Source organism: Lathamus discolor, chromosome 1 (genome assembly GCF_037157495.1).
Source record: "Lathamus discolor isolate bLatDis1 chromosome 1, bLatDis1.hap1, whole genome shotgun sequence".
Taxonomy (NCBI): domain Eukaryota; kingdom Metazoa; phylum Chordata; class Aves; order Psittaciformes; family Psittacidae; genus Lathamus; species Lathamus discolor.
Window position 1 is genome coordinate 15,362,983 of NC_088884.1, and position 23,659 is coordinate 15,386,641.

Consider the following 23,659-nt stretch of genomic DNA (forward strand, 5'->3'; position numbering starts at 1 on the left):
AGGAGAATCTTAATATAAAAACCTACAGTAATGACTTGTCTTGGTACGTGATCCCCAAATCGCTGTAGTTATTTACAGCAGAGACTTCTATAGAAGCATTTTCCCTTTTCTAGGTAAGTCTTCTGTGTCAATTAGCAGCAAAAAATATCTTTATTTATTCACATTTAAAAGACTTATAAATAAGTTTTATTTTAGTGTATGTAGCAGTGCAGGTGATTTTAAATGGTACTGGACAGAATTGCCCAAAGAAAACCATCTCATCCTTCATGCACACACACTCAGCTTCTAACCCTAGTGATCATAAACACACACACTTATCAGCCAGTGCAAGGTTTAGGCACCAAACTGTGTAAGAAATCCATGTGCCTGGCCACATCTGGCTCTTTGACAGGTTTTGAAGGCAGTTAAGCTGACAGTTTCAGCAATAGAGATAAAGCTTCATTAGTCCAGCTCTTGCCTTTGCCTTCACTCAGAGAACATGACCTCCCAGGTCATTTGATTGCTCATACTTTACGCAATGACTAGTTAACAGCTTTTTTATACACCACTGTGGTACATCCCAGCTTCCAACAACAGAGAAACATCATTAGTGAACAAATAAATCCAGCAAGCTTCATTGAAAAGATGTTATTACAAAGCAAAGCCTACACTGCTACTGCTGTGCCGTATCATGACATAAGCGGGCAATGAGACACTACTTCTATTAGATCCAAATGTTTTATTTCATTGTTTCCACCTCTCTTTATCCTCTCCAGAGGTCAGAGGACAGTACACATTATGGGAGCTGATGACCAAATGTTCCATCTGTCACAGAATGCCACTGTCCAATATATGCAGTACAATTACACAGACAGACGTCGTCTTTTCAGTTTAAACTTCAAGTTACATTCAGGAGCAGTGCTATCTGGAAGGAGTACTGTCGTGGTTTAAACCATGACTGATTTAAAATTAATCACAAAAAAGGATCCAAGGCATGTGATAGCTGCATCTTCCTCTCCTTTGCATGACTATACATATCTTGAGGTAGAAGCTGATGATGTGCTTGGACAGAGAACTGGAAAGGAGCTTTGTGAGACAGCTGACCAGCACTGCCTTTACATACTGCATATTTTACTAGAGAAACTTTCATATAACGGTTACCTCAGCCCTTATTCTAAAAGTGAAGACAGTTTATTTTAGGCTACAGCTACCTGAGCGCATACACAGAGACCTGTCACACTCCAGGCAAGACAGACATAAGCCAGGACTGGTCTGGAAGCTGTCCAATTTCTGCAGCAACATTTGGCTCTATATATGTTAGAAAGCTAACTGTATCTATGTTGCCAGCTGGAGCATGGGTGGGAGGCAGAGTTTTGCTGCTAGGTATATGGTCTCCAGATGAAAACTGACCTGCGCCTGAACACCTCAGCATGACCACATGCAAAGCCAATACCCATCTACACTGTTGAAGAGCACATGTGCCTGGAGAGAGACTGCTGACAGCCCGGAGCTTGCAGGCAGAGCGCTATCCAAGAGAATTAATTCTGTCACAGGAAGAAAAACGTTGCAAATTTTCAATGCATTTACTATAAGATTCAGTTTTTGCATGCACCTTCAGAAGCCTGTTTCCATACAGCAGGAAAGCAAGGCTATAGCTACGCACGATTTGAGGACTTCAGTACGTTTACCAAAGAATACAGTTGAGAGAGAGCTGCCCGTTACACAGACAGATGAAAAACAGACCAAGAAAAGGGGAAATGGTGAAGTCTATGCCATGACAAGGCTTAAACCGGGCCTTTATATAGGGGTCTGTAGTCTGTGCCCACAGTGATTCCCAACCTCTAGGATGTCAGCAAATCATAGCTGTTTTCACAATATAAGGTTTACTGTAGGTGTTAAGATCTGCTTTTCTAGTGCGGACTGTGTACCTGCCTCCTATTTCTTTTATGGAATCTGTCTTTTACAAAAAGTACAGAGCACCCTCATGACAGTTAACTGACACTGTGACACAGAACACTGTATAACTCACTCTGCCAGGTCCAGGGAATGAAATTATGCTTGCTTATTACAGGGAAGGAATATTCCTCAAAATACAAAAGAAATCACAGAATCATAGAATGGTTTGGATTGGAAGGGATGGTAAAGATCGCCTAGTTCCAAATGCTTGCCATGAGCAGGAACATCTTCTGCTTAGACCAGGTTGCTCAAAGCCCCATCCAGCCTGGCTCTGCACACTTCCAGGGATGGGGCATCCACAAACTTTGCTGGGCAATCAATCTCGTTCTCTAAATCTGTTTTTAGAGCAGGAGGGTCACTACCAATTTTCTAGAAAAAAGTGATCTTTAACTTGTTGAATTGTAAGGGGAATATGAAATCAAGTTTAAACTTGTAAGCACACATTTGGAGTCAACAATATTTAGACAATTTTGAGAACAAGTGTAAGATTAGTTAGCTGCAAAAGGATTTTTAACGAAGTGACTAAATACCAAAATAACATAGAAGTTCATGAATTACCTGTTCCCCAAAGACTGGTGGGTTTTTTTGCCATTCCGGATTATGAGATAATAAATGTGACCAAAACTTCAAAATTCTGCAATACAGTATGGTTTTTCACAGCGCAAATTAAGTTATTTAGAAAGTTTATCAATATCAAAACTACTGATAAAAAAAAAAATCCACAAACAAGTTACCTGCCAAGGCCCATTCGCCAGTGCCATGCGAGTGACCACTGTAGTATAAAATGTAGGTATCATGTCTGGGTCCATCTGACGTCCGAAGTTCAAGGAAAGACTTGATCTTGGAGTGGAGGGTATCAAAGGTCAGTCCGCTTGTAGAGTAGTCACAACCATATGTCTCAATCATGTGATATGCAAAAAATCTTTGGATGGCATTAAGCATGCCAGTAGACCTCAGATTTAACTCCTGTACGTGCTCAGGTGGAAGAAGAGTTGGCTGGCCATCAGGACTAAAGAGAAGAAAACCAGCTATGATTATTATTTGTAATTATTTCATGCTAGCGGACTTACAGCAATTGGTGATTTTTTCTCCCTGTGCACATTTTCTCTGATACAAAGTAGCACTGCTCTAAATTCAAATTCACTTGACATGTACAGTTTATAAACAATTCAAAACACTGTATTAGAGTGAGGGACCACTATCTCCCTCTCCCTTCTGTCACACTTCTTCATTCAAAGTACAGCTCTTACTCAACCCCATGCTATTCCTGCAGCTGAGAGACAGAGGGAGAGAGACAGGAGCTGGGACATGAACACTCTAGGTAGGCTTCAACAACTGGATTAAGTCCCACTGGGAGAGCATTGCCTTCAGACAGGCACTTTTACACATACGACTGGAAAGAAGCACAGGGAGAATGAGTGCTAATTTGCACAAAACCTGCAAACTTGTTTCTAATAATAGAGATCCAACTACACATTTTGCTCAGATATTTTGAACTAATTTTACTCTGTTCTAAACTAGCTTTTATTCAACATGGTATTCACACAAACACAGCAATTCCTACTTCTGTGTGCTGTTCAGATGCTGATCTTTCAGCGTCAGACACGTATTTCAGACAATGTTATTCACGGCTTAGAAAATGAAAGTTCTAAGAAAAGTACAAACTAGACCTGAAACAAATATATAGATGTGTATGTGTATGAATATGTATGAATATGCATGTATAACAAAAGAGTACCTGAGTTCCAAAATGCATTTTATTTGCATTTATGTATATATATTCTATATACAAATATAGAAGATATATTTTATATCTTTAAAAATATATAAAAATACACAAACACTTCCCCCCCTTTTTCAAATTCTACATAGGAACTCACTAATCACGAAAATAGGAGATCTGGTCTTGCAAGACACCCAGTTATGGGAGTGCTCTTCAGGATGTGTTTTCAGAAAAAGAAATACATTCATCATGCTTCAGCCACTGGTAATGATAAAAAGCATGACTGACAGCTGTAGGAAACTGACCTGATTTATGCTCAGTTACAGACATGGAGAGCTTTGTGGGTGAAAATAAGGAGATGCACGTATGGTGCAGAATCTAGCTGGAGGTCTGTGACTAGTGGAGTTCCTCAGGGGTCGGTGCTGGGACCGGTGCTGTTTAATATTTTCATCAATGACCTGGATGAGGGAACTGAGTGCACCCTCAGCAAGTTTGCTGATGACACAAAACTGGGAGGAGTGGCTGACACACCAGAGGACTGTGCTGCCATTCAGCGAGACCTGGACAGGCTGGAGAGTTGGGCGGGGAGAAACTTGATGAAATTTAACAAGGGCAAGTGTAGAGTCTTGCATCTGGGGAAGAACAACCCCATGTACCAGTACAGGTTGGGGGTTGACCTGCTGGAAAGTAGTGAACGGGAAAGGGACCTGGGGGTCCTGGTGGATAGGAGGATGACCATGAGCCAGCAATGTGCTCTTGTGACCAAGAAGGCAAATGGCATCTTAGGGTGCATTAGAAAGGGAGTGGTTAGTAGGTCAAGAGAGGTTCTCCTCCCCCTCTACTCAGCCTTGGTGAGGCCGCATCTGGAATATTGCGTCCAGTTCTGGGCCCCTCTGTTCAAGAAGGACAGGGAATTGCTTGAAGGAGTCCAGCGCAGAGCCACAAAGATGATTAAGGGAGTGGAACATCTCCCTTATGAGGAGAGGCTGAGGGAGCTGGGTCTCTTTAGCTTGGAGAAGAGGAGACTGAGGGGTGACCTCATCAATGTTTACAAATATGTGAAGGGTAGGTGTCAGGATGATGGAGCTAGGCTTTTTTCAGTGATATCCAGTGATAGGACAAGGGGCAATGGGTGTAAACTGGAACATAGGAAGTTCCACGTTAACATCAGGAAGAACTTCTTTACTGTAAGAGTGACAGAGCACTGGAACAGGTTGCCCAGGGGGGTTGTGGAGTCTCCTACACTGGAGATATTCAAGGCCCGCCTGGACAAGTTCCTGTGTGATGTACTGTAGGTTACCCTGCTCTTGCAGGGGGGTTGGACTAGATGATCTTTTGAGGTCCCTTCCAACCCTTGGGATTCTGTATTCTACTAATGCAAAATATGCCTTCTGTTTTCTATAGATATGCATGTACGTATGTATTCTTCATGTATTTTGTTTGCAAGTCAGTGTGTAAAGCTACCTGCTTCGTTATTGGTCTAGCTCCATTGGACACCTCCTCAGCTGTCTAGTGCTTTCAGGAAGACTAACGTTCCACTACTACAGCTATACTGAATACATCATCATTACTGTTTTATCTCAGCAAGTGAAGCCTCATCGAGAGAGTCACACTTTATTAATAAGGAAGTTCAATGCTGTGAGGACCTAAACAGTTGTTCAGGAGTATGTCACTCACTCAAAAATGCAAGGGAACTGCCAGAGCCAGAATATTATGCTGTAATGAAGGAATTAAACTGTTGCCATAGAAACAATCAAACAAATTTATATTGCAATGTATTCTTATAACCCCCAACAATAATTGAGTACATGAATTTTTTTGAGTGCCAAGCTGAATGAAGACTGTAGATCAGAAAAACTGGTTTTACACTATTTCACACTATTTAAGATACACTGATCTAAAATGAGTATGCAACCTTCTGTTTCTTTGCCTGTTAATTTTTTTGCCCTACCCACTGAATCTATTACATGTACTCAATCTGGGCAGTTTTCATTAATTGGGCAGTTCTATTTTTAAACCTCTGATTTCAAGTTACTATTCTGTTTCTTTTGTAAATCAAACAGATAACTCACATAGTTCTTGTTTATCATTTACAAAAAACTGCATACACAATTTTAATTATATGGCTAACGTAACATTTGCAAGTTTAAGGCTCATAAAAATCCCACACAAATGGGCAAATAATAATAGTACAATCCCTCCACCCCGATAATTTCTCATATGGCAACATTTATATTGCACCAAAAATCGTCTGTAAATTCACAATACCAATAACTGATATGCAGTCCACTCACAAATCTAATTTCAATATCTTTTAAAGGTAGACACCACCTCATTTAGTACAATTCAAAATTGTTTTGAACTGATCTATTTGGCCCCAATCCTCCTCTGCACGAAAGACTGACTGTGGAATCTGCCTACGCATGATTGGTGTGTAAAGCCTTCACCAGCTTTCTGAAAGCAAATTAAACACATATAAAAAGGTGGATTTGGAGTTACTCATTCTTTTTGGAAGGTGAGGAAAAGAAAAAATACAAAATCTTCCTATTATTTGAATTGGTATTTAGTTATTGAAAAATACAAGCAAAAGCACTAGCAGCTAACAGTACCCTTACACCGCTGTGAAGCTGAAATATATGTTAACTATACCTGCAAAAGCTGGTGGGAATCACAACGGCATACCCAACACACGTTCCTCCCAAGCAGTTTCCCAGCTCATGGAAAAGACCATGAGCCATGGACTCCAGAGGTAAAACGATGAGAAATACACTCATGAAGATCCCATTGGTTGGCTAAAAAGAAAACAGGGAGATTTAGGTACTGCATGAAAAATCCTTCCTGTCCGTTTTATGAATAAGTCCCTGTGTTCAAACACGCCCTGAAACATGCAAGTCATTATACATAACGTAAACTTATTTTTCCTCATATTACAAGGTGAAGTACTCTAAGGACAAATGAAAGGCTTGGGAAGAAGGTGGCTGATAAGCAGGGATCACTCTTCTGAGAGGAACATATTTGAAAACACTAAGAGCACAGAACTTAGGTTTAGAAGCTCTGATGCCTTAGCTTTGCCCATTTAAGCAGCAAAATCAAACGTCATGTGAATTATTTAAGTGCATAAAATACATATCTGTAAATATCTGCAGGGTCAAGCCTTAGTCAGTAAAGTACAAAACAGAATATTATGTACCCAGAATCAGATGACAGCATACTATCTTGCATGATTAAAAATATAGATTTGACTATTCTTGCTTTTAAATTCCAAGAATTTTTAAAATATTCTTTGTGTAATACTATGTACCATACAAAATATAACTCTGAGAACATTTATGAACATTATTGCAAATAAAAATACAATTCTTTATCAGCTACATAAATAGCAGATGAGAAGGGACACCCACTAAAGGACTTTGAAGCATTAACACAGCTAACACCCCATATTGAGCTTTCCTGTTTTGTAAGTAAAAGGCAGGTTAGGAAAAAATTATATTCACTGCTACATGGATGCTTTCTGTAAATAAGGAAAAAAGGCTTTGAAAGTTAAGTCTCAATCACTAGGACTAGTAAAATAAAAACAGACTTCTGAAATGCCAGATGTCAGGGAGAGGCGGAACAAATACAGATTCATTTTAATTATTTTAACATTATGTGAATGGGTTTACTGAGGCATTAATGTTTTAGGAAAGGTAGAAACAGTATTATAATTAACCAAGATCTTTAATGTCCATGGTGCAGTTATTAAAGTTTGTTATACAGCAAAGGAAATAAACTTATAGGACAGATTCTTGTCTTGAGAAGACAGCCCTGTGACCTCTGACCACATCTGTGTTTCATCCACCCTCTCTGCATAAATCTACAATATTAATGGTTTTTTTTTAAGTCTGCATATTGCCTTACTGTTTACCAGTGAGTTGATGAGGACTGGCAGTTCAGCTTAACACATGGACAAAGTTACGAATAATTTGGAAAGTAAATTATAATGAAAAAAAATGACACCTAAACCAATTCAGTTCTAGCTGGCACATAGAATCATAGAATAGTTAGGGTTGGAAAGGACCTTATGATCATCTAGTTCCAACCCCCTGCCATGAGCAGGGACACCTCACACTAAACCATCCCACACAAGGCTTCGTCCAAACTGGCCTTGAACACCGCCAGGGATGGAGCATTCGCAACCTCCCTGGGGAACCCATTCCAGTGCCTCACCACCCTAACAGGAAAGAATTTCCTCCTTTTATCCAATCTAAACTTCCCCTGTTTAAGCTTTAACCCATTACCCCTTGTCCTGTCACTACAGTCCCTAATGAAGAGTCCCTCCCCAGCATCCCTATAAGCCCCCTTCAGACATTGGAAAGCTGCTATGAGGTCTCCCTGCAGCCTTCTCTTCTCCAGGCTGAACAGCCCCAACTTCCTCAGCCTGTCTTCATACGGGAGGTGCTCCAGTCCCCTGATCATCCTCGTGGCCCTCGTCTGGACTTGTTCCAACAGTTCCATGTCCTTTTTATGTTGAGGACACCAGAACTGCACACAATACTCCAGGTGAGGTCTCACGAGAGCAGAGTAGAGGGGCAGGATCACAGAATCACAGAATCACAGAATCCCAAGGGTTGGAAGGGACCTAAAAAGATCATCTAGTCCAACCCCCCTGCAAGAGCAGGGTAACCTACAGTACATCACACAGGAACTTGTCCAGGCGGGCCTTGAATATCTCCAGTGTAGGAGACTCCACAACCCCCCTGGGCAACCTGTTCCAGGATCACCTCCTTCGACCTGCTGGTCACGCTCCTTCTGATGCAGCCCAGGATACGGTTGGCTTTCTGGGCTGCGAGCGCACATTGAAGCCGGCTCATGTTCATTTTCTCATCGACCAGCACCCCCAAGTCCTTCTCCGCAGGGGTGCTCTGAATCTCTTCTCTGCCCAATCTGTAGGTGTGCCTGGGATTGCTCCGACCCAGGTGTAGGACCTTGCACTAACTCAACCATATTCAGGTTTTAAAAACAGGAATACTACATGACACAGCCTGAAAGAACAAGCTTTATCCACCTAATGTGCTTTCTACCCTAAGGAAAAGAACTATTAAAACCTGTCCTGGTTTTAAAAAGTGTCCCATTATACTTCTTATGGAAGCATCTTACCTATGTGTCCTTGAAAGGGTAACAAATACTTTTAACCACAAATAAACACCAGAATCTGATATTAACTGATAACTAACTGATAGCATTATTAACTGACAGAACTATTCTCAAGTAATTGTTAACTGATAGCATTATTCTCAAATTCCAGCATCTGAAACCACTCTTAAACTATAACCAGCTCCTACTATGCTTTATACAATTCATGACAAATGAAAAGCTTACTTATTTAGCTTCCAGCTCTCAAAGACATGAGGACATGACATTGAGCAGACACCAAATCATGTTTCAGAACAGCCACAGAGAGCTTCCCTTTACACAGGGCGCTGCACTCATCACAGAAGTGCAGTTAATATGCTCATTGACTCTCTAACATTCAAGCTACAAAACTGGTTCAGATACAACCAGTTCATCAACACGTGATAACACGAGAATTAATAACACTGCAACCCAGTTTCATGGTGTATAAAGTAATTTTATGTTTTGGTGCTGGTAATTTGAATCTACAAGGAGCACTGAGTGCCAGTGAAGCACACATACATTATGGGAGATTCACAATCACTTTTCTGTACATAATTTTCTTAGCCATCTCAGGAGGTACCTTGCATCCTCCCAGATACAATCCTTTCCCCATCCCAGCTTTGCTTAGACTCAGTGCAGAGAAGCATTCACATAATTATTCTCAAGTTTTGTGTCAGAAAATAAAGATTTTCAGAATAATTTTCCCCAAATCTGTACAATTACCTGAAATGAGCAGAAGACAGGAAAGCTTAAAACACTGTGAAAATTACGGTGCAACCTTAACTTGTTTTGTTGTTAAGGAGAAAACAGTCTTGCAACTAAGACAATACAATTTTTGTTTCAAACGTATCATCAGGATCTGCTGTTCTTTGTTGCTCAGTTCCCAAATGAACTCTGAAACAGAAAAGGACTCGGAGCAGCAGCAATGAAGAAGTTACAAAGATTTGGCTAGTTTTTATTCTATAGAATCCTTGTGGAATATAAGACTTTGAGGAGATAGTGGAACTCTCTAGGCTAAATTAGTTTCAAGATTTAGAGAGTTACTTTCGCAACTCTGTAGGTACCAGAAGGATTATTTGCTTTAAGTTACAAAAACAGACAAAGACTTGGGTCCTGCAGAAACTGAAGGCTGTGTCTAGAAGAGCTTCCTAGCATGACCAGTTAGTTAGAGGATTTTCTGACCTTTGGAAAACCTGAATGCATGGACCAGGAAGAATTACAATGCATTTTTATGACAAATTCAGCCTTTCCATCATATATAAATATGACATATAGAAGTATGACTTTTCTTGGATCAAACTGCTCTTACATTGCATTAGTGCTATGATCACAGTAAGCATATTACAAAATAAAAACCACATTTGCCCATAAAAGCTACAGCAATCACAAAATCCTGAAGAATACTACTATATTATTACTTTATATGGATTTTATTGTGGAAGTTTTCTTATAAGACGCCATGTTGTTCTAAGCACTCCCTGCATTTCCCCAATCCCCAAAACACATGGAAGTTATTAAGCCCACTGTGTTCTGCAATAACACAATTTAAGATTATCACAAAGATTAACAATTTTCACCCAACTTCTGAGTCTGACTACTAAATAAAAATCTACATTTCACTGTTGAAAGTACTCTGACTAATACGAAGGTAGTGGCAAGAAAATTCACAAGTACTTGTGACTCCTACACAGAACTGTAAGGATCATGTCAGTGATCCATCTTGCTCTGCATCTTGCTTTGAGTTTGTACCAAATACTGAACAGGAATGGGAATCATAGAATCATAGAATAGTTAGGGTTGGAAAGGACCTCAAGATCACCTAGTTCCAACCCCCCTGCCATGGGCAGGGACACCTCACACTAAACCATCCCACACAAGGCTTCATCCAACCTGGCCTTGAACACTGCCAGGGATGGAGCACTCACAGCCTCCCTGGGCAACCCATTCCAGTGTCTCACCACCCTAACAGGAAAGAATTTCCTCCTTATATCCAATCTAAACTTCCCCTGTTTAAGTTTTAACCCATTACCCCTTGTCCTGTCACTACAGTCCCTGACGAAGAGTTCCTCCCCAGCACCCCTATAGGCCCCCTTCAGATATGCTCTATAGTGTTAAGACTCAACTTGGCTCCATCTGAAGTTTCATCTTCATTTAATGGCCATCTTATGCTATGGAGTAGGAAAATGTTGTCTGTATGGATATTTTATATTTAAAGACATCTATCTAATGTTAAGATGCTGGCACCTGTTGTCAGCACTTTTTCAACAGTTTTAATTTGGAAGAAATATATCACCAGCAAATATAAAAATGATTAATGATGTTTAGAGCAGCTCCACAGTAAATAATAAAATATTTTAGTTCAGTGCTGCAAAAATGGCATTTTAAAATACCTAAGCTATGAGAATTTGAAATACCAAAAATAGTATCTAATTAACTTAGTAGTTGCAGTAAATCTGAAGATAGGTTCCTCTTTTAAGATACCAGCTAAGATTCCAGGTGGAGACTGTCAGTGCTTTACTAAATCCAGAAGATTTGATGACTGCTCCTTAATGGAGCAGATGGCCATGGATGCACAGGCGAAGCCAGAAACGGATTTTGTTCTTTCATCTGTTCAACACATTTTCATTCTGTTTTTGACTGCACTGGCAATTGCAGCCTGCATCCCTGTACTCCAAGGGCTCATTGATTCCAAAAAGACTGCTCAAAAAGCAAACAGAAGACAGGGACCATCTCAGCAATCCCACTGAAAACATGAAACATCATCTTATCTCTTAGTCTTTGCTGGGTTTTTTTTCTCCCTTTGTCTGTCTTCTTCTGAATGAATATTCAGGAAATACGCAGTGTGTTCTCTCTACAAAATGATGTACAAGAAGTGAAAAAATCCCCACACTTCTTACCTCTGATGACTGAAGTGATAGACAATAAAAGATCGTCAAGATTCACTGGTGGTATTATCTTTCCACTTTCTTTAGTCTTTCAAGCAATGCTTATTGTTGAGTGTAACTGTTAAAACACTGGAAGAATTTAGGAGTATTTTACAGCCAAGATACTAATTTTATCATTCATGGAAAGGACAACTCCAGTCCCAGTGAATAAACCACTGATGGAAGTGGAACAATTCTGGAACTGTATTTAACAATGAAGCATAAGTGACATTTGACTGATGAAAACAACAAGGGGAGGGGAGGAGGTAAGAAAACACTAAAAATGAAACCTTATTTTAAATTGGAAGCCAGTTACAAAGGCCTACAGAAGAGCCCCTCTGTTTAAAACAGAAATAAATTGCTAAATGTACGTCAGCTAAGATGATCACGGAATCACTGAATGGCTGAGGTTGGAAGGGGCCTCTGAAAATTCTCTGGTCCAACCCACTGCACAAGCAGGCTGCCCGGGATTATACGTAACAGAACAACAACTGAGGAGGCTTACACAGATGCCTCTTTGTATTTCCAAGCAAAATTCTGCCCTACTTTCCATTATCCAAGCTGAATAATATTTACCTATTTTTATGTATCCACATACACACACGTAAGTAAATATAAACTAAACAGTTCTGCTTGGCTCCTCTGCAGTGATTCTGCAAATGCAAAGAAGTATAAGCTTCATGACGGAGCTCAGGAGAAAAAGTATAACATGATAAGTAATCTACAAATATTTGATGGGTATATTGGTTTCGTTTGGAATAAGCAATATATATTACAGATAAAAAGAAGCATCAAGACAAAACTTGCAAAGTTACAGTGGTGATTAACTACCAGAAGAAACAGTCTTATAACAAGCTACTGAATGAAAGAATAGCCTCTGGAGAACAATAAATAACCCATTATTTCTGCCTATCAAAACAGCACTGAGAAAATCTAGGAAACAGTTTACAGGAAATAACTGTCATGTTCACTGGCAGATGGATTTAATGCATTGTGTTTCCCATCCCTAACTCCTGTTTTAAAGCCTGTGCTTTAGTCTGCATACATTGTCCCAGCAAACCCAGAAGTGGATGTCAATTTAAAGGCATACCAAATGGATTTCTGATTTTTTTAATATAAAAATTTGAATTCAGAAATTAATGAGATTTTGACAGCAAGCTTACCACATAAATCAGATTCTTCAGACTAACAATGAATACTTTCTCTTGTCACCAGAGATCCCCTTCATGACCTCAGGGCCTCTGGAAGTGGTGGTGACAGCAGCAAGGTGTGCTGCCACTGCGGATGGGAGCAGGCAGCCTGATGTAGCCTGCAGGACAGGAGTGGAGAGGTAGAGAACCAAGTAGGGCTGAGAACCCACCGCAGAGAGGAAGACAGGCAGCAAAAACAAACAGGATAGCAGGCAAGTCTGAGAAGAAATGATCAGCAGTGAGAAAGGGGCATTTAGGATCCAGCTTAAGAGATGACGAAACAGTAGGGAAACAGGGAATAAAGGTATTACAAAAGAAACTGAAGAGACAAGTCCATAAAGAAACAGCAAGGCACAGATATCCACTGGCAAGGAGGGGAAAAACTGTTAGTGAGGAAAGGGGGGAACTAAAGATGACCAGACAGACATAGAGGAAAAAGAAGCAGGAGCGGCACAGTTATTTGAGAAAATATGGACAGAGGCCCAGAGGATGCAGCAGGACCTCCAGGGGAAAAAAGAAACTAAATTAAACTGGACAAGTGAAGTCTGACGAGGACGGGATTAAAATACAAGGCAGGGAGAAAAGAAGGGGAAAATGAAGAAGAAAGGCTATATATGATTTGCATTCAAAAAAGTTATTAAATCTGTGATGTTAATAAAAGTATGTGCAAGTAAATACAGATGCTACTTAGAAACTGTCTTACTATTCAGAAAACAATCTCACTTTTATATTAAGACTTCGTAAATTGAGCTTTCAAGAAACACCAGGTAATCATTTCACAATAAAAAATACAAAATCACTATCTCTCCCCAAAACAAGAAAATGTTCATGCATACAGAACCTACCTTTTCTTCCATCAAGAATTTGAAATCAACTCTACTGTCCATTTCAGTACAAATACTCAAGCATATAATGAATACTGGTATTTTACTAACCCATAAAATTCACTAAAACCCAAGAATAATGTACTGTGACTTCTTAATGCCATTACTTTACCTGTCTATAGTCCATTTTTCTCTTGGTAATATTAAATACAGGTCTTCCAGGGATAATAATTCTCTTTGGTCAGTAATTCAGAAAACGTGTAGTTACCTTAGCATAGAGCACTTAACAAAATCTGATTTTCAGTTTCTGAGAAAAAGAATGCTCCAAACCTTTCCAAGACCTTTGCTTGCAAATTCCAAGACCTTCATCTGCAATTTTTTCACCATGTTACTGGCTTCTGAAAGAAGCAATGCCTGAGTCATTTACATGACTTCTGCTGGATCCTGTCCCATCCAAGGGCCTAATTATGAACAAGTACGTGAGTAATTGCTGAAATTAACTGGGAGTTAGAGTCTATTCATCTGACTGAAATTACTCACACAAACGTGAAGGAGGAGCAGAACACTTCCTGCACAGTTTGCAAGGAAAATGTCAATGTATTTCTACAGACAAGGCAAGGTATCTTTCGTCTCCAGCTAAAGAAGGGATTATTGTCAGAAGCAGACCATGTCCCACCTGAAACACGCCCCACTGAAAAGCTGTTACTGCATTTTTTAATGCAATCAGCTTTAACAAATTACTTTTACACTCCTCATGCTTCCTGAGCATCCTCCAGCTTCAGACAGTCCTGTTAATTCTGCTCTTCACATTTAAAGTCTAATCTGTCAAAGACAGATTCTGCTTTCAGGAGCCACAGGTCAAGCCAAACACATACCGAAGCTCCAGGAAAAGAGACTTTCAGCCCCTGGCTTATTACAAGGGCTAAGCTTCCCTGAAAGAAAGGTCCTTGGCTAACATGACATCCAGCCTCAACAGTTCTGCATGAGTCAGAAAACCACTGCGTGTGCAACAGCAAGTTAATTGACCTCACTTTATGAGCCTTTCCATAAAAGGAGGTTTGATATTTTTCTGGCAGTTTTAATCAACTGGGATACTTCTAGCTACCAATTAGCAGACAACTGTCTCGTTAGGTCTTGACCTTGTATACACTGGGGATTTATATGATGCAAAGATATTAGTTATCAAAAATATTAAAAGGGCATACATAATGTGCCTGTAACAAAGTTTTCCATGAAACAGAACCCCTCCCCTCCACCACCCCATTTCTGCTGCAACCTAACACACAGAGCTGCGCTAGACTGTTCATACACTACAACTAATTATTTATAGCTGCTAGGAAGTACCTTTCCAAGGCTCAGGTTTTAGCCAATTCTATTCAGTATATAGGAGGTCAAACGGCAGACCGTTAAGCGATTTCAAGCCACCTCTCTTATCAAATACAGTATAATTAAACAAGCTTTCAGCACATCTTCAGAGTGAAGAAAGGTATAAATAAAAAATGTTTCACCTTCCAGGGGGCACTTAACAGATTTCAAATATAATTAGCACTTTCTAAAATGACTACATAAATCCCAAAGTGAAGTTGAAAAGCCTGAAACCCATTAATCTTACACATATAAAAAATGTTTTAAACAATTTTTTAAGGAGCAAACACATTTTCAGGAACTGGTGACTGAAGAAGAGAATGTAGGAAAAAATATGTTGAAAATTTAAGTAAAAAAAAATGCCCATAATACAAGAATGTAAGAGTTGTTGTATTAGGCTGCATCACAGGTCCACCTAGAAGAATGTCTGGTCTCCAAAGAGGCCAAATGGATGCCTAGGAAAGACTATAAGGATGGATCAAGCACGTGTTTCCCAAGTACTCCAACCACTGGTGGCTCAAGGAATTCCTGAGCCCAATGCGGTTTCCATGTAGTATGTAAACCTCAGTGAGTCAGTTTTCATGGACTTGCTCACCTTGCTCCTGATCCTCCACAGCTGCTTGTCACATATGGCATGCCACCATACACAGGCCCAGAGCTAACTCGGTGCTGTATGAGGAATGATTCCCACCTGTCTGGCTCCAACCTGCTTCTTGCCAGCTTGATTCCCCTCAACTTTTACACTGGAACTGATCAATAATATTGACTCTTACTGTTCACCTTTTCCCATATCACACGCATTTTGCATATTCATCATGTTCTCACTCAGTTTTTTTTCCTGACTGAAGTATCCTTGTTTATGCATTCTGTCCATGTAAACTGTTTCATGTCTTTAATGAATTCTGCTGCTCTTCTCTGAACCTTTGCTTGGTTTCTTATCTATAGATAGCAAGTAAGAATTGCAGTTATTCAAAATAGAGACACTACAGATTTATACATAATGGCATAATGATGTCTCCAGTCCTTTCCTAAGAGCTCCCAATATTTTATTTGCTTTTTTGACCACAAATATACATTAAGCTGATATTTTTATGGAAAGGTATCTAAGACAGCCCTAAGATCGCTTTCTAACACATACTGATACCGCTTTTTTCTGCAGCGAAGTTTTCTTAAAAACAAACCAAAACCAAACCCCTGAAACCCCACCCACTAAGTATTCAGCAATAACCATCACCTTTCCAAGAGGTAAGGTAGAGAGTCATCTCTAACAGGCTGATTTGTTTCTTTAAATGTTACAGTACATATAAATCACCCTGAGGAAAGTACATATTCACTGGAGAAGCTTGTTTGTTGCATTACTGGTGAGCTCATTAGACTTCCTGAACCAGCAGACTAAAAAATCCAGCAAAGGATTCTAAAGTTGAGTCTTAAGGCCTTGAATATCCCCCTGCAAAGAAGAAAAAACACTGGTTTCCTTAAACCTCTAGAAAAAAAAACAAGCGATCTGCAAGAGGGCAAACTGTGAGCTTATTCATCATTGCTTTCTTGCTTCTAATTATTTTGAAACCTGACACTATCCAGAAAAAAATACAGAAAAGGCCACAGCTTCCCACAATCACTTTGATGAATGATACATCCATTTATTAATTTCTGTTCTGGCCAGGTCTGATAAAGTATTTCATTTTCTGACAAGAGATGAAATAGACACAATGATCTGCCAGGCAAACATCATAACATGTTCTGAAGTAGAAACGTTTTTATTTGGAGACAAGTACATTCATGATCTTAAACCAACCCATTACTATAAATACATGATGAAAGACATAAATACAGTAAAATAAATGTAATTATCTACTAAAAATAAATTATTATAATAAAAAAGTGGATTTCCTGACAAGTGAAAGTATTTGGTCGGATGTCTTTTGCTACTACAACTACTCCTCCCACTGAGCAGGCAAATATACAACCTATCAGACGAAGATGATGAGCAGTACCTTATCTTATTTACACACAGGATGACAGAAACTGAAATTAGCTAGTAATAAATACTAAGATTTTAGCCATGTTGCCAGCTTGCTTCTTGTGAATGGTCCTGAGCAAGTCATACCACAGCACAACTACACTTTGCCAGAATTAGAGAGGACTGAAAAGTATCAGACATGTAACAGCTGCAGTTAATCTGGGTCAGAACACAGAGACAGAAAAGAATTACAATGAATTATCAGTCAATGTAAGAGAAAAAAGTAGTAAGTGTATGAGTCCAACCCTCCTCGCTTAGGCACACAGCTTGCAGTAATGAAGCAGCTCTAAAGGATGCTCTGGTGTGCTTTAAACAGATGGCACGCAGAGAGGAAGCCCTCCCCATGGAGCGGTATAGCAGGGGATCCTGCCCAAGCCTGGTGGTTAACTCCCTGCGGACAGGCTCTGGGCACCACCTGAGAAGTGCCTCTTCTCCAGTGACTACCTGGACAACTTACACACTTGATTTGGTTTAACTGCTTTGTTAGGTGTAACTAGGTGGAGGGTCTCTATTCAAGTAATAATTACATAGTTTTTAAATTAACTAATGTGTCCCAGGATATTAAAGAAGGATGGCAAGGTCAGAGAAATTAGGAAGACTATCTGACAGAGATTGTAAAAGAATTGCTTTCACTGAAAAAGTTACCTAGCATATAAAAATTAATGACTGTCATTTTAATAAATCACATAATTCTCAGAAGAAAAAGCGTGTAAGTGATCAACAACAGGATGCTGATATCCCATCTTTATTGTTTCTGTCTCCCAAACCACTTTCCTATTTCTTTTGATGCATTAGAACTTTTACTTTCTATAAACACATTTTTGGAATTTTTCTTCTCTACTTCTTTTTTGTTCTGTTTCTTCTTTTTGCCCTTTCTGCAAGCCCACACACTATAGCTATGCATGCTGATACTTTCCCAAAGAAAAAGCAAAACTACCCAGCCTTCCTCTCAAGACTTATCTGTTAACCCCTAATGCTCTTCATGCAAGTAAAAAACATCTCCTCCACCCCAACTCCCCCCAAAAATCCCCAAACAAAAAACCCCCGCAAAACCAGCCAAACAACAAAAGAACAAAAAACAAACCCGACACAGAAAAACTCACAAAATAACTGTCATTTTTCTTTCCCATCAACTTCTTTAACACCTTTCATCCACCAGGTCATTTTATCTAAGAAAATCTGCAGAAGTGGACAGCAAATTGTTTTGGACACACTATAGAGGCACTTTTGTAATCTGTATCTGCCATAAATAATACATATTTTATATATATTATATATACATATATGTGATTCATTTAAGAAATGCATGGATACAAAAATGACTGTTGTCTTTAGATCAACTTAAAAAGGAAACAGACACCAAACATCCTGCTGCAACTGTGCCAACACACTTGGGCACTGAACAAATATTTTGAGAGAAATGTATGTTTTCTGCTAAAGAAAATACATCATCCTTAATTCAGAAATGGAAACAAAAAAAGTCAAAGAACACTGTGCAATTTTAAGAACTGGTCTTTCAGAGGACATATCCTGTGGTGCATAAACAGATTTGAAAATAAGACACACAGAGCACATGTTATACCAACAATTCACAAGTTCATCAGCTGATCTCTAACTCCACACTGATGGTTAAATGTAAAGGAAAATTATTGATAAATTTACTCTTAAAACATGAATTTGCTTTGATTCAAATAAAATAGTCTATAAGAAAAGCCCCGAATATAATGAGCATTATTAGAGTTCAACACTGTGATTTACTTTGAAACCAAATTCTAGAGCTGCGTGGAGACCTCATAGCAGTCTTCCAGTATCTGAAGGGGGCCTATAAAGATACTGGAGAGGGACTTTTCATTAGGGACTGCAGTGACAGGACAAGGAGTAACAGGTTAAAACTTAAACAGGGGAAGTTTAGATTGGAGGAAGTTCTTTCCTGTTAGGGCGTTGAGGCACTGGAATGGGTTGCCCAGGGAAGCTGTGAATGCTCCATCCCTGGGTGGTGTTCAAGGCCAGGCTGGACAGAGCCTTGGGTGGCATGGTTTCGTGGGAGGTGTCCCTGGTAGGGTGGTTGGAAATTGATGATCTTAAGGTCCTTTCCAACCCTAACTGTTGTATGATTCCATGAATTCAAAAGCAAAATCATTTCATAAGCAGGTAAACGTAAAATACTTTACAAACCACTTCTGCCCCAGAAGCACTTAATTGTTCCCATTCTGCCAACATAAGGAAGCTGGTTAAGTTCCAGTTGCCTTAAGAGGTCACAGCCAAGGCAGCACGATGTGTTAAAATTCAAAGTGCATGCTGGTGAAGCATATGCTGGTGAAACCAAGGGCTCCACCTTTGAACTGCAGAGCCACAGCACACCATCAAATGTCATAGGAATTTTAAGATGCCAACAGTTCGCAGGAGCATTATCAAGAGAGAGATCAAGATAAAGAGATTATATTTACCTGCCAACAAACGGCTCCCAGAACAGCAGTCGCGACAAGGCTGAAAAATACTAGCTGCTGTGAAATCAAACAGAAGTGACGCATTCCTTTAGATGCCATAACTCTGTCAAGGCTGTTGTTTTCTGCACGGTGGGTATAGTACACCTTGTGGCAGTCATTTAGTTTTGTGTGAAATCCCCAAAGAGTTATAAAAAAGATCACATGACAAATCATCCAGAAAATTCCAAAAATAGAAAAACCAGGTATCACAAAATACCAGAGATCCAAATCACGCAGTTTAAAGGCTGCAAGAATGAAAAAGGTGAGTTCGATGACTCCAACTAAGATGACAGAAAGCCTTCTGCAGATTTTACCACGGTACAAGTAGGGCTTCCATCGTTCAGTAACTGAAAGTCCACTGAAGTAAACATCGAGAAGGGGATTTGAAATCAGGCAGCTAAAGAAACATGACAAGGCAAAAGGGTTTGTGGGGATTTGCAGTGATGGAAAAAAGAGTAAGGATGCAATGGCTCCAAAAATTGCCAAATTTGGAATTGCCAAGAAAGACTTCATACGTAAGTCAATAATCAACATGGCCAAAGCTACAACCAACAGAATAATGCTTCCAGATTCTTCTACCAGCATAGTTGTGCTGGCAATTGCAAACCCAACTAGCTCCAAAAATTCAACTGGTGTCAGCAGAGTCGGTTGATGATGGATACAACCACAAATCCTCTCAACCAAAGCATACAATATCCTTAAAACTATGGAGGAGAGGAGCAAGTATTTTGTAGCTTCTTCTTTCACATCTCTTTTGAATGCAGAATTATTAAGGAAACAGAGAAGGCCAAGCAAAAAACCGAACCAGAGATTAGAAAGACTCAGACTTGCTGTTTCCATTGAAAAATAGTAATACAGTATGCTGGCAATTCCAAGAACAAAGAGCCCCAGAATAAATATTACTAAAATCAGTGCATCTGACGTTTTTTCCCATCTGACATAAAGGCCCATGCAAATGGCAACCAGGAGGTTGATTCTGGAGAGATAGCCAAGGTATCTGACTGATGAGTGCATGTTCACTTCTCTGTTTGCTTCTTCTAGCCTTGTCATTGCTGCATAGAGACAATGACTAACACAGTAACGCAGTGATCTACACATGTAAACTGCAGTTAGGGGGTTTTACCCGCTTGACTGAAAGTAAATACTTGGGTTTCATCCAAAAAACACAGTGCAATCACTGCCTTCTGTAGTATCATTTCAGAAACAGTAGTCTGGAATCACTGAAGTCCTGGAAGAAGAATGAAAAACGCTTTAGTGTCAAAATAATTCCTTTTAATTATAGACTGCATAAATATGACACATCCTTTCTCACCGAAGAGTTTATCTAAATTAAAAAACATATAACAAAGAGAAACAAAGTGTATTGTTACAGGTCACTCATATTGGGGCCATTATTAAAGCCAGTATTTGAGCAACCATTCTATGACTTTCACTTCTCCAAGCCAGTTTTTTTTCCCCTACAAAATACCCCAAAATTATTTTATTTAAAACAGAAGCACCTCCTACTCAGATCCACTTAAAACCAAAATGCTTTTCGTTTTAATATAGTAAAGGAACAGATACTAGTATTTTTAGGGGAATTTTGTAAGAAATGGCTAGGTAGATTTCACTGACACCCACTGTAAAACCAGCCTAAGTGGTGTAGAGACAAACCAGACCTAAGAAACACTTTTGTTTAAACTACAGAAGTTTAGTAACATCGAACTACATATTAAAAATCTGTTTAATTGAAATACAATACATACCATATACTTAAAAGTGAACAGTCATTACATGATGCCATTTCAAGTTAAAGTTCCCTGGATTTTAACTATGTGTTTTCTTAGTACTCATTATTATTGTTTTATACATATGAACTTAATTCTGTGTCCTGTCCATGGCTTAAACCACAATATTCTGAGTAGCCAACACGCTCAAGATCTTGCCATATTTTCCCCCTCACTTGGTATACTCACTGCTCCTTTTAACCTTTCATTTGTTTCTACTTTATGTAGATAACATAGCCCAAAGCTGTTATCACATTCCGCAAGATATCAGGTATCAGAGCACTGTCTGCAATCTCACATGTTTTTGTGCTACAATCAACATTCGCTTTACAGACAACTTGAGCAATTTATTTCAACTCCTACACAAGCCCTCTCCCTGCCTGCAGCTACCTCTTGCTCAACCCATGAATACAGAGGAACAATTTCCCACCTCCTGCCAACCCACAGCACTGGTGCATGACTACCGCTACGCTGAAGCACATCAGCCACGCCATCCTGTTATCTTGGTTCCTGAGCCTCTCTGGAGCCCCTCCAAGTCAAGGGGCTAACAGCATAAACATTCATTTAGACAACAGCCTCACAGAGGTCAGCAACCTGGCTCATAAGCACAGGGCTCCTGCCTAATGCCTGCTTTACAATTCTGCTATGGTGGCTAAATCGTTTTCTGGTGGGATCCTTACACCAGCAAACTCGCTGCAGCCAAGCAGCCACTCTGATGGAAAACTACTGTGACTGCCTCAGCGCGTGCCAAGGGGAGTCTTGCTGCCATCACACCACGAGAAACACGAGAGGGAAGCTCCTCTGCTGCTGCCCCACATGCTGCACCAGGTGCCGTGGCAGGAAGGCACCACGTCTGCTTGAACACAAGGTATATGCAAAATGACAGCCTGGACTGTGAATGCAACCTCCGCTTCCTGGAGACACCTTCTAACCAATTAGCAAACCATGCTATTCACCATTTGTGTTCTTCTAACTGAAACATGCGGTCAACTTGTTGGTGAAAAGAAGAAGAGGAGCGTTTTCATGATTATGTATTGCGTAACACAGCTATTACCAAATAAATGTAACACAGCAATTCAGCCAATTTAATGGGAAGTTTCAATATCTGATTTCTTGTTTAAAACACAGCTATCTGTTAAGACTGACAGTTTAGACTAAGACTGTTAAAAGTCGGGGGGAGGGAGGGTGTTGTGTTTGCTTGGATTTCAAACTAATGGCCTTTCAGTTTTTAGATTGCAACATCCTAGTTGCACACCTGAGCTAACTACTTTCAGATCCAAAACGGAATCTGCATGCCCATTTTTAAGTACGTGTCAGCTATTGCAAACAGAATTTTAAGCAGAACTGAGAGTCTAAGTAGAGATTTAGAGACTGAAATACCCCAGGGTGTTCCTATACATAAAGGACTGCCATTCCCAAAGTAGTTTTTACCTTAATTTATCTAAGAACATAGAAAAAAGAAGCAAAACTCAAAGATGGTTTGGTTTGGTAGTTTAAGTGCAGCTGATTTCAAGTCCAGGTGAGGTGTATCCAAAATACTGGATTCACTTTCCTCCAGCCTTTTTCTTCCATTTTAACATGTTGGTTGATGGTTTTTTTTAACAAAACCTCTTGTTTAGCTAATTAATACCGCAGGCTTAAATCCCAGTGACCGACCCCGGTAGTTCCCCGATGCTGATGCCAGGCCCGCCTTCCGGGTTTCCGGTGTCAGATACAGAGAGGCCCACTGCCCAAGCACCAGCTGCTGGTCTAACCCACCCCGTCAGCTCCATGCCGGTGCTCGGCCCGCGGAGCGGGCGCTGCCAGCCGCGGCTCTGCCAGACCAACGCCGCGCACCGCCATGGACCCCGCTCCGTGCAGCCGCCCGCTTTCCCCCGCGGTGTCCGCCAGGCCGCCCGGCTCCCCTCGCCAGGCCGCGGTGACACGTCCCTGCTGTACGCAGGGGAGACCCGGCCCCAGCCTGACGGTGCCGCGGGCCACGCCGTGGCCCCAGCGCCGGGAGGCGGACGGTCCGGCCTGCACTCACCTCAACAGCCGTCCCGCAAGCTTCCCCCCCCGGCGCAGCGCCGCCGCCATGTTGAGGCTGAGCCAGCGGCCCGGGTACGGGCCCCGCCGAGGCTCAAAAGCCGCCGCCCGGACGCTGCCGGAGTCTCACTTTGCGGGCCGGTAGACGAGGCGGCAGCACGGGGAACGGGCCAGCGTGGGGCTGTACCAGCTCTCCATCCGGAGCTCCAGCCCCATAGCTGTCGCGCTCTGGGGAATTAACTCAGCA

General features: G+C 40.6%; 1 protein-coding gene across 2 annotated transcripts in view; it reads right to left on the reverse strand.

Annotated features, from left to right (window-relative positions):
• TMEM168 (transmembrane protein 168) overlaps nucleotides 1-23,659 on the reverse strand; it is a 28,997-nt gene extending 5,338 nt beyond the window's left edge. The window contains exons 1-4 of one of the 2 annotated variants that reach the window (XM_065695827.1): nucleotides 23,414-23,659; nucleotides 19,583-20,849; nucleotides 6,308-6,450; nucleotides 2,670-2,944 (exon numbers count right to left, since the gene is read on the reverse strand). In XM_065695827.1, coding sequence (XP_065551899.1) covers nucleotides 2,670-2,944; nucleotides 6,308-6,450; nucleotides 19,583-20,719 — 1,555 coding nt within the window. In that variant the 5' untranslated portion in view covers nucleotides 20,720-20,849; nucleotides 23,414-23,659. Of the gene's footprint in view, nucleotides 1-2,669; nucleotides 2,945-6,307; nucleotides 6,451-19,582; nucleotides 20,850-22,818; nucleotides 22,853-23,413 lie in introns of those variants that run through there. The other variant, XM_065695922.1, reaches the window with a different exon arrangement.